Raw genomic sequence first — 12,908 nt, 5'->3', positions numbered from 1 at the left:
TACGCGTCTGTCGCATTCCCGCGTCCCTCGTCCGTGCCCATACTATTTTTCTTTTCCCATCTCGAGCACCACAATATTATTATATACGTATATAATAATAATAATAATGTATACGGCGGCGATGTGCGTTGTAGGACCGCGTGTTGTGTTGCAGCCGCCCAGAAATCTGGTTTCCAGAAATACGAAAACCACGCCCTTTGACCATCGACTCCCCAACGCCGCCACACGCTGCCGCGCACATACGCACTCACAAAATCCCCGACTATCTCCCCCGCACGACGCGTACAGCCCGGCCGGGCGCCCGTTTGTCTGCCGATTTCCGGCGGCGGCGGTGGCGCGGTCGGTCCGCCGGAGGACGGTCGGTCACACGTGTGGTGTACCCGGGACCGGGTATATGTATACGCGCGTTTTATTATGTTTATATACGTACACACAATGGACCGGCAATACCCTCCGAGGCCCTGCAGCGGTCATCATTTCGCTGTCAACTCGTTTTCGGTTTGGTCGTGCATTTGTGCGGTGCAGCAACGTCGTCGCAGTGCGCGTCTTGAAAACATAAACATTATTTTGTCGACAATATCGTTCATTACACACGCCGCCATCGGCCGTCCGGACGTTTTTTCGTGGCGTAGAAATACGGCTGGCCGGTAGGTTCGGCGGAACGGCAAAGTGCGCGGCACGTCCGAGTAATAATTATAATATTATGATATATCCATCACTGCGTTTCAAGTCGTAACGCAGCCATCGTCGTACCGTCGACGACCACTGAACGCGCGCGGTTTTTTTCTTCTCCGAAACAACGGAGCATCGGGCCGGCAGCAGCGTCGTCGTCACACACACACACACACCAGGTAATACAACAGCGTATATTTTATTATTTTCGAAATAACACCGAACCAACCCATATAATATTATTATTATAATATCACGTTGCACGGGGTTGTCGCTGTCAGTCATTATCAATATTATTAGTTTATTACCAATTGGACGTTTTAATGCGTTTTAATATCAGTCATATGTATATTATAGTGATCAAAACGAAAATCATATCAAACCGTCTTCGCGAATAAGTATGCCACCACTGTGTTAAGGCGATTCGAAACTGACCGTTTTTAAGGAGTTTATACAGTCTATGTGTTTGCGCGCGGCTTGTGTGTACGCGTTCGTATAGTAAGTGATCGTTGTAGTGCGTGTGACTGTGTGTAAAATAAATCGCGGAACGCTCCCGTACGTGCACACACATGTCAATAACGCACTATAATATTATACGAATATTAACTATTTTATTTTTTATTTTCTCGACAGTATCAATATTTTGCCAGTCGTATTAATACATATAAATACCGTATTACCTACTAAGCTAGTTATCGGATTAAATTTAAAAAATACATAGGTATATAATATTTAATTCGTCATGAAATTTATTTGAAAAATACTTCATCTCATTTTTCAAATTAATTATTATGAATATTTTAAAATTCTTAGGATTAACAATTTTTAAGGTTAAGGAGCGATTTCATAAAAGTGGAGAAGTTGTTTTCAATTAAACTCCCGATGACAAATTTAAATATTTTTTTCATAAGTTTTTTACGACAATTATTTTATAAGTATATAGTTATATTATTATTGCAATTATTATCTTATATATACTGTGTGTGTTGTTTGTATTCATTATTTAAATTGTAAATTGTATTATGTCTTAAATTCACCATAATTTTTACCAGAACTATGTGTACTTCCATATACTTCCAATTACTTCCAAGTACTTTCAAGTACTTCCATGTACTTCCATATACTTTCAGTATTTTCATATACTTCCTTAAAATTCCAAGTACAAATTAATGTCTGCGTTCTTCTTTATATTTCTTTTAACTTCTTTATGTTTCTAACTCGATTTATATATCTTTCCTGTACTTTTACTTAATTCCTTTCCCTATATTTTCTAATACTACTTCATAGTTCCTTGTACCAACATTTTTATACATACATATTAAAATTCTATAAACAATAATTAAATTAAATCAGTGTAAGCTATTGTACGTATTATAAGTATACATATACTATTATGTAATCATATTTGTTCAAACAACCTATATTGCTCATACGTCATTAATGCAAAATTAATAATATGGATTGTAGGTCACGATCATAGATAATATAATATAATATTCTAATTATCTATGGTTACAATAGATATTCGGAGATACATATAAGTAATGACGCTAAAAAGAGTGAAAATCACAGAATCCTAGTCTATCTCTATAATTAGTATGTTATATTACATTATGTATACAAATATGTATAAATTATATAATACAATTTTTAACTTAAAATTCATAAAAAATCGAAGAAGTGAAATCAAATAGATATTTATTATGTGATTTGTTATGACAGAGAACAATATTTTTATAAAATCATAACTAAGTAACATAATAATCAATAAATATTTTATTTGGGTGAAAAAATATAAAATGTTATTTTAAAACTAGTTGAAATATAATTAAACAATAAGTATTTATTTTAACAGAAAATGAAAACAATACAAACTACAATTTCAACAACATATATTTACTGAATAAGAAAATAAAACAATCAATGTGAATGATAATAATAGTGATAGAATACAAAAATGTTATTTTAATTGTTTGTATATTTTAATAATTTTGAGCTTTTCGGATCAATTGTAAAGTTAAACACTTAGTCAATATATTGTTTACTTATTTGGCAGGACGTGTAAGTATACTCAAATAATTACAAATAAGTAACCACCATTCAACCATTGTAAATTTCGTAAATAAAATAATAATTGACCAAGTGTTTAACTTTACAATTGATTATATTTGTCGTCATAGGTGTTAGTAATATTAAAAAAATGGTATTTCACTTAATTTCCATATTATATAACATATTTTAAAGATTTAATCATTACCTACTAAATGCAATGTCTCTATAGAATTTTTTTAATTTAGATTTTTTTTACACGGAGTTATAATGAAGTGTTTTTTTACATACATATCAATATTATTCAGTAACACTTTTTTAATAATTCAATAACTTGTGTCTATATTAGTGTCTAATGGTTAGTGACTATAAAGCCTACTTGTATAATGAGTTTATATTTATCCATTGTTCATAGACTATTGTTGTATAAACTGTAAAGCATGATATTAATGTGATAAATGTGTTAATATTATTAATTTTATACTTTAGTTGGTGCTAAATTTATTTCATCAAAATAACAATGAATACAAGTTTTTAATTACAATTGTGTTCAATACCTAAAGATATTTTTTGGCATCTAAATCATTATAATAGATATCGTTATATTTTACTGTTTATTTGGGGCGCTGCATTGATATTGATAAATATCAGTAACAGCTCATTTTCATAAAAATCAATTTCTTAATAAATGATTAAATAAGTAAAACATTTTACCATCGATCGTATAGTAAATATTTATGCTGTTGTATACGCTACGCAAAAACTAGACGTACATGACATACATTTATCGGTTTCCAAATTTTCAAATGAATAAATATATTGACATCTGCGGTAAAAGCTTATTTAATTCTCCTTTGAGTGATCACGTTAATGTGTGCTGTACAAATGGATAATTTAACAAGATCCCACGGGATTTACACTTTATAATCCTAAGGTCACTTTACTCCAGAATAAGTGACCATCATAACGAGTACAGGAAGATAAATTAATTATAGCAGTGTCTTTCTACCTTTTACAAAAGTGTTTTCTTACAAACGCCTCAATACACACACTCAAAAAAAGAGTAAAAGTTGTTTTAAAAAAAAAAAAAAAAAAATAATAAACTCTTCATTAAAATAAACTGAAATATAATAAATTCAATCACACAAAACAATTAATTTTTAAATGACTGGCTGTTAGACGACACACCTCGCGAAATGCTTGACAGACCTGCTCTTGTCGTTATCATCGCCTTATAAAGGTAGCTATTGAAATTTTGCTGACTCGATATTTGTTGGTTTCTGTTTCGTATTAAATAATAATTTTTGGGTAATAGGTATAGTATTTTTAAAACCACTCGTATACAAAAAAAATACTTTTTATGTTATTTTCAATAGTTTAACAAAATTAATGGTTTACGAGATTTGATGTTAAAATGTAATAAAATAATATATCATTTAATAATAATAATTTATTAATTTCCAGCAAAAATATTTACAAAGAGTATTATTGTATTAACATAATATATTAATGATTTATATAAATATTATTTAAAAAAAACATCAAAAACATGCAATATATGAAGATATATTTCATTTTAAATTTATTTTTAAGATATTATTGAATATATATTTTTCAAGATAATTTAATGTTGTATGCAGTTTTTAATATGTGAATTAAAAGCGTTACCCCAGAATGCATTACCATAGGACACTATTGATTGTACTAGAGATTTATATAGATACTGTCGTTTTAACATTAACAGTTAAGATATTTTTTAAGCATTTAAATACATAAAATATGTTCGAACCGACATTATTAATTTATCAATGTGGATATTCCATTTTAAAAATTCATCAAAACGTATTCCTAAATATTTTACAGTGCGAGTTTTATTAATAACAGGATAGACACAATTATTTCCATAATTTAGATATGAGACCGTGTGAAATATTAATTTATCCAAATTATTGTTACTTCTAAAATGTATAAAGTTAGATTTAGAGAGATTAAATTGTAAAAAATTATTACCGAACAAATTTTTAATTAAGTTAATTCCTGTATTAGCATCAGCAAAACACAATATTTTACCTCCAAAATTTTGGTTAAATAATCCATTAATATATATTATAAAAAGTAATGGTCCTAGTACAGTTCCTTGAGGTACTAAATAATTAATTAATTGATCATCACTATAAATATTTTTAATTTTGACTTCTATTACTAATAGTGTATGATATCTTATTCCACAGTATTCAAATTTTTTTCAACAGTATAATATGACCCACAGAATCAAAGGCTTTGTTTAAGTCTAAAAATATACCAATAGCATGCTTTTTAGATCAAGATTGTCATAATTAAATGTAGTAACACTATATATACCATTATTCGCGGATAATTTATTCCAAAAAAACCAAATTGGTTTTAATTAAAAATGTATGTTCATTTCAAAAATAAACAAGTTTACTTTTTATATATTTTTCAAGTATATTAGCTATACTTGATGTTAGAGTAATTAACCTTCAACATTAATATTAGAGGCTATATTAACTCAGACATTAACAAAAAATAACTAAAAATATTAGTGATTTCTTTCGTATTATTGGTAATTTTACCCGTCTCATCCTTTATTTAATTAATGTTAGTTTGTGTATTAAATTTGGTATTAGAAGCTATTTTTATAAGTTCCCCTACTTTTTTGAATTATTACCAGCTAATTCAATTTGTTTTTTATTAGATGTTTTTCTAGCAGTTTTAATTAAGTTATTTAGTATATTTCTGTTATTAATACAATACTTTTTATGATGTACCTAAGTTAAAAGGTTGATGTATTGTTGTATTATACATTTTTTCTCTAATATTATAATAAGACCCAAAGAAATCCAAGATTTAAGTTTGCACTCATTTGTATTGCTCTTATTTTTGTTTTCTTCGTAATTATTAGAAGATGATAACAATTAAATCATTAATTTTATTATTAAAAAATATCTATCGCATTATCAACGTTTTTATTTTATAGTAGAGTATCCCAATCTCCAATTCTAATTAACATATTTAGATGCTTCAAATCAATATTTCTGAACTTAACTTTTAATTAATTATTAGCCTTGGTATTACGAATTTTTACATCATCAATATTAATATTTAAGACTAAGCTAAAATGATCAGTAATATTATTGCGTAACATATAAGATGATATATCTTTGGAACTAACATTTTTTATAAAAGGGGATCAATACATGTATTAGAATGACTAGAAGTTCTTGTAGAATTATTACAAGTAGATTAAAAAGTATTGCTATATAAGATATTCAAGTATTCAACTGTTTCCATACCTATTATTTGTTAAAATATCAATATTAATATCACCACACAAGATATGATTATAATTTTAATTAAAATATGATAAGTATTCATTTAAACATAATAAAAAAATTATCCAAATTATAACTAGGTAATCTATATAATCCAGTTAGAAAAAACAGTGAATGAATTTTAACAATAGCTATTTAAATAGAATTACAATTTGATAACATTATTCTCCGGACGGTTTTTATTTTACAATTATTATTTAATCATCTGATTTGTTTAGCATGCAAAGAGCATGTATTGCTTCATAACCATTTATTATAAAATTAATATCATCCTTTAGCTAATTCTCACTATAACATAAAATAATTCAAACATATGATCAATAGACCTTAACAATAATAAAAGTGCATTAATATTATCTTTTAAGCTTCTAATATTGAGGCAAAAAATGGAAAGACTATCTTTATTAAAACACTTATTTTCTAAAAATAAATATTTACAGTTTGTACATTATTTATACCGTTTAACATAAACGGTAAAACAAAAATAAGAAAAGATATTTAAAATAAGGTAGGTTCAAGTATCGTTAATTACACCTATAACTTACGTGTTTTATTATCAGTATTTATATCTTTTAATTGACAAAAAGTAATAATTTTATTTCCCATTTGACCATCATTCTTCCTCACCAAAATACCACTCGAATTGGCCGAAGTATATTTGAAACCATATTACGTTCCAACAATTTTTGTCAACCACCGAAGTGGTGAAGTTTCTTATTTTTGAAAGAAGTTGAGATCATTATTGTACACTCTTTGATTACTGAATTTAGAAGATAAACCATTAGCTATAAATTATAATAAATGATTTTTTTTTAAATTTTCGAACGTTTTTTCATCACATTAACAATTTCATTTTTTATGTTTTTATTTTTAAAGCATACAATTATATTTCTGTTTGATCTTTAGTACGATAGGGACATTAGGAACTAACAACATCTTTGGGTTCAAAACGTACATTTAATTATTTAGGTATAACATCAAATAATTTCAACAGTAAATGTATTGTCCTTATAATAATAAATTAACAAAACTTTTTAATAAACTAGTAAGTTACATAGGTACAGAACAGCTTAAAAGATAAAACTTGAAGGGTATGTGTATAAACCAAAAATCACTAAATTTAAAAGTGGAATTCGTTTTATTTCCACGTTATATTACGTAAAATCAATTTCGAAAACAACAATCGATGACACCGATAACTGATGATATAGTAAACAATTTAAATATGATAGAATTGTTTCGAACCTTATTTTAAATAACGATACTACGTTTGAGGGGTACAAGCAAAAATTAACAAATAATATTAGAACCACGCGCACTGTGACACACATTGAACTACGCAATGTACGTAGTTTTTTATTTTACTTAAATATGATGTATACATTATTTAAAACTAATAGATAATATATTTTATATTTAAATTTAAAATAATATTTTACATGTGTATATTGTGCACCGCCGTTTGACATTAATATAATTTTTTTGAATTTAGATACAATGATTATATTTTCACTAGTGTTATTGTCTATGCTACACACCGGATTGGCGGAAATTACCAAATACGATGAAACGGAAAAAAACTTACTTACAAAATTAGGTAAAATTTATTTGATACAATTATTATTATTGCAATAATAATTTCAATCATAATTGAGTGGAAATAATTGTATTGAATTATCGATTTATTAGTTATTATTATTTTTTTATTATTTATAAAGGTTTAAACCGAAGACCTGCAGCAGAAGACAACGTAAAGATACCACCTGCCACTATGGAGCTGTATAAATCGATGTTAGAACAAAATATGACAACACATTTTTCTCTTCCTGGTTTGCACACAACGTCTGCTAATACTGCTAGAGCTTACGCCAATAAAGGTGAAAATAAAGTTTTTCATATTATATAGTGCCTATATCTATTATCTATATATTATTATTTTTACATTAACTATATAACATCTGCATTATGTAAAAAGTTAACATTTATGTTTAATACTTACCCTTATAATATTTTTGTCAAAATAAAATAGATTACTAATTTATGATGATACTAATTTATATTGAATATTACATTACCCTAAGCTAATATATTTTAGTATAACACTTTGACACTCGTATATTTGATGAAATTAACTATAACGGTTATATTTATACAGGATCAGCTCCAATTAATGCTAAGTCTAAAAAATATAGGCTACAGTTCGATATAGATTCTCTACCAGAAGGAGACCAGGTTAAAGCTGCTGAAGTTCGTTTTACAATGAAGTACGATCAAGTACTACGCAACGAAGAATCTATTCATGTGATTATACATGATATAATCAAACCTGGCACGAAGGGTCTATCAAAACCTGTTCTCAGGTAATTATAAATAATTAAACAAATAATATTACTATGTTAGGTGTAATTAATATAATAATATGTAATACGTACTGTATATACATTTTTGGTTGTTAATTGAATAATTATTAAATTTATGTCATATTTGTATATTTATAGAGTTATCGAATCGAAATCAATTAATATGTCAACAATTTCAAAGACCGAAAGTTTTGACGTAACACCTTTTATAGAAAGACTGACGAAGAACAATTTCAAAGACAACCATGGTATGTTAGTACAATGCGTCACAGAGTCTGGTAGTCACACACATTTGCTCAGCGTATTTGATTTTGTATCACCTGAAAATACATTGCTTTTGGTTTATACCGACGACGGGACAATTAGTAAGTATAATTATGTTCTCACTATAAGATTAACCAGATATCGATATTTGTTGCGTAAATAAGTAAACTAGACTAAATATTTGAAATGGTCCGGCTTTCCTGAACGCGAGAGTTTTTTTAATACTTTTAAACACAATTACTTATTCAAAATTATTTTCTAATACGACGCAACCATAAAATCATAGTTTTGGGGGTTGTGAATATACACTATAAGGTCCAATTTATCTACGATTTATTCTGTTTTTACTTATTATAATATTATACCACCAGAAATACATTGTTTTTAACAACTATCATTTTTTCATTTAATTAGTGAATTACGTTACGATTATGAAAAGAGCTAATTTATATTAGTGCCTCACTGATCCACCATTAATCTCTAAATTTTGTACAATCAAAATTTTGATTTTTTAAGTTATGGCTACAATTTGATAGCTTTTGTTTTTCTCTACAAAATTGAAAATGCTATACTGCCACAAGTCGTAGCAAGTGTTTCCGGTGACAAAAAACCATGTGAGTTAAGGACGAAAACTAAAAAGGTAATATACGAATTGTGGACAAAAATATAACATACTAACTGTGGACAAATTTCAAATATATTCGATGTAACGATTGTGGACGTTGGGAAATTAATGTTTGATAATGACGATATTGAGACGGCTGTCAAAAAATATGTTTGATCAGTTTAACGACAACCTTACTCGTGCTTGTTTAATATATGTTGTCTTTCTGTTCGTCTATTTTTTGTATAAAAATGTAGAGTGAAAAACTTAAAGAGTTAGGTGTGATTTACGGTTTTAAGTTCCGTTTTCATTGCATAATGAAAACTGAAATTTAAAGGTGGGCGTGTGCAAATAAAACCTATATTGACAAATAAATAAAAATTGACGATACTATATAAATATTTTATAAAAAAAAAAAAATATTCACGGCAATTTTAAAAATAACGATTGTTCTTTTGTAAAATACAAATATTTTTAACCCTTACTACCAATTTTTTTAATGGCCTGTCCTAAGTCCTAAAAAAATGGCAAAAGGAAATATTTGTGTCCGCAACTCACGTGGTTTTTATTTAAAAAAAATTCTATAAACAATTAGCATTATGACAACGAAACTCGTGTCCACAATACATATTGTTATATTATAATATTGATCTGAAAAATTCGTCCGCAACTAATATGTGTCCGTCGTAGCACAATCAATGCATCCGTAACATATATTTGTGTCATTATTGAATGTATTAATTTGGGAGCAGATAACATTTTAAAATTGAATTTTCTCAAAACTATGTTTTTTAGGTTGTGACGGTCTTGTACCAAGGGTGCGAATAATATTAATAATAATAAGCATTAACGTTTGTTCCGACCGAATTGTATTCAATATTATAGACATCAAAGGGATTCGAAACCAACTATTTTTAAGTAGTTTTATTTACTATGCGTGTGCGTTTGGGTTGTGTAAATGTGTATAAATAGAATTGTAGAAGATGTGTAAAACAATTAGCGGAGCGCTCGTGTACGTAAAACGTCATTATAATTCATTAAAATATTTTTTTTTTTTTTATTCAACATTAATAGGTAGTTATTTTTCAATCGTATTTATTATAGCATATTTATTTGATATAACATTTATGAGTAACATCATTTAATTTGTAATTCAATTTATTTAAATATACATCTCGAAATATTTAATAATTAATTTGTTCTCTCTAATAATATTATTAATATTTTAAATTCTAAATAGTTTATACTAAATAAAATAAAAAAATCATTTTTATTTAAATTTCATGACGAATTAAAATATGTTTTCATTGTTTTCGGAAGCTTTATCCGATTACTAGGAAAATCTGTACAGTAGCCATAAGATAGGTTTATTTTTAAAATGACTTTTTAAAATGACGTGGACGGGATAAAATCCCGTTAAACTCGAAATACTACCAAAGTTCTACGTTCACAATGTTGATTGTTATTCAAATATGTGATGAATTATACAATTAATAATAATATTATGTTATTGAATCGTTTTGCAGGCGACAAGCGCACGATGGAACGGATGTTGCGGCGGAGCAAACGGTCGGCAGACCAAGTGGCGGGACCGCAGAAGAAAGCGAAAAAGAAGAAGATCTGCCAACGGTATTCGATGTACGTGGATTTTAAAGAGATCGGGTTCAGCGATTGGATCCAAGCTCCGCCGGGATATGACGCGTTCTACTGTCACGGGGAGTGTACGTTCCCGTTGGCTAATCACATCAACGCGTCCAACCACGCGGTTATGCAGACGCTGATAAACTCGTATAATCCGGCTACAGTTTCCCGGGCGTGTTGCGTGCCGACCAAGTTGAGTACACTGACGTTGCTCTATACGGACGACGATGGAAAGATCGTGTTGAAAAACTACCCGGACATGACCGTCGAGGAGTGCGGATGTAGATAATACCGGCAGTTATTACACGTTTGCTATACTTTTCATTTTTCAAAACGACGTCAGAACTCGCCAGCGACATAATATTATTATATATACAGTAAAAAATCTTTAAAACGAAACTCGTTACAACGAAAAACTCTATATAACATAAAATATATTACATTATAATAGTTGGTTTGATCTATAATCTATCATATAATTCTGATACCTACCCTACCTCTATTACGAAAACTCTCTATAACGTAAGAAATCTCTTGGTCCCTTCAAATTCGTTTTACAGAGTTTTCACTGTAGGCAATTGTATAATAATACCTTTGTGTATATACATGTATTTACAAGACGAATCGTCAAGCATACTCTCCCTCTTTTTCATCTTCGATAACGCAATCATTCAAAATCTGATTATTGGAATTTTCTAGTTATAATTAAATATTTAAAATTACCATATTTTCTAATTCTTGTGGTTTATGGTACTATATGTGGAGTGTCCTGTGGAAATACAAACTCCTATATAATCTATAAAAATGGTTTGAGTATAATAAATATTATATGTAATATATTTTCATCTATTTTATGTATCCGAAAACCATTTCTAATATTGTTATTATAAACATTTTATTAACTAAGAAACTACTCGTTCAAATCTTGAATTAGATTGTTAAAATATATAATGGTTATTAATAACTTAATAAATTACAGGAAAAATTGTGTGTTCTGATTTGAAAAACATAATTTTGTTTCGCCATAGAACACTCCTTAAAAATTTTAAAATAATTTATTATTTAAATTTAAGTATTAATAAATTCAAAAAATTAGAAATTTAATGAATTTTTTAATTCAAAATTGGGGAGAGCATGTAAGGCGAAGTACAATAAAAAAATCATCATCTCAATTTTAACCCAGACATGGTAGATATAACTACATATTAATATGACATGTAATGTAAATAATATATCTGACATATATTTCATATGTGCGTGCGGGTATTTCCACTTAGTCTAAAGTTTTTTAGCCTGAAAGTTTAAAATATAACGAATTTTTTACTGTTCTAGCTGTACCTACATTGTTGATATAAATAAATATGTATAATGCAGTATAATTACCAGTATCAAATATTTTTTTTTCAGTAACATGTTAATATTTGTACAAAAAGAATACTTGTAAATACGTACAAATTGATATAATTGTAAAAAATAAATTACAAGTCTAGTCCAAAGCAAATACAAATCCGTTTTAATGTAAAATAACTATGATGATTGTGTCTTGGACATGTTTTGTATGTTGAACATATACGACAACCTAATACGAATTATTGTTACTATGATTTATATTCCTATTATACATTTAAGTAATTTATTAATATTTTATTTTCATTGTTATTTTATTAAATGTAACTGCATTGTACATTTTTTTTATTACTATTATTATTATTATTATTATTATTTGAAATCTGTGTGTTTTAGTAACAGTGTTGTATGTAGATGTAGATAAGTATTATTAAAAATATTTATTTTAAAATAATATATTAGTCTTTTATGTTTGTAACGGCACGGAGGTAAGCACCCCCTATCAATATTAAGTTTTTTTCAAACTTTCGAAACTTTAATATAAACAAATAATATTAAAAATATAAACCTAATTTGACTTATGGAAAGCAAAAGTGTAAACATTTATTTGGAGTTGAA

At 27.8% G+C, this 12,908-nt stretch overlaps 1 protein-coding gene across 1 annotated transcript; it reads left to right on the top strand.

Moving 5' to 3' along the window:
- The first annotated feature begins 321 nt into the window (after nucleotides 1-321).
- LOC132927412 (protein decapentaplegic-like) lies at nucleotides 322-12,744 on the top strand. Its single transcript, XM_060991932.1, has 6 exons — nucleotides 322-851; nucleotides 7,567-7,671; nucleotides 7,793-7,951; nucleotides 8,230-8,434; nucleotides 8,573-8,799; nucleotides 10,829-12,744. The coding sequence occupies exons 2-6, from the start codon at nucleotides 7,572-7,574 to the stop codon at nucleotides 11,230-11,232; spliced, it is 1,095 nt and encodes a 364-aa protein (XP_060847915.1). The 5' UTR covers nucleotides 322-851; nucleotides 7,567-7,571; the 3' UTR covers nucleotides 11,233-12,744.
- Nucleotides 12,745-12,908: the final 164 nt, after the last annotated feature.

The sequence above is a fragment of the Rhopalosiphum padi genome, chromosome 3 (assembly GCF_020882245.1).
Source record: "Rhopalosiphum padi isolate XX-2018 chromosome 3, ASM2088224v1, whole genome shotgun sequence".
NCBI lineage: Eukaryota > Metazoa > Arthropoda > Insecta > Hemiptera > Aphididae > Rhopalosiphum > Rhopalosiphum padi.
Note: the sequence above shows the minus strand (reverse complement) of the source record. Positions and strands in the feature narration are given on the sequence as shown.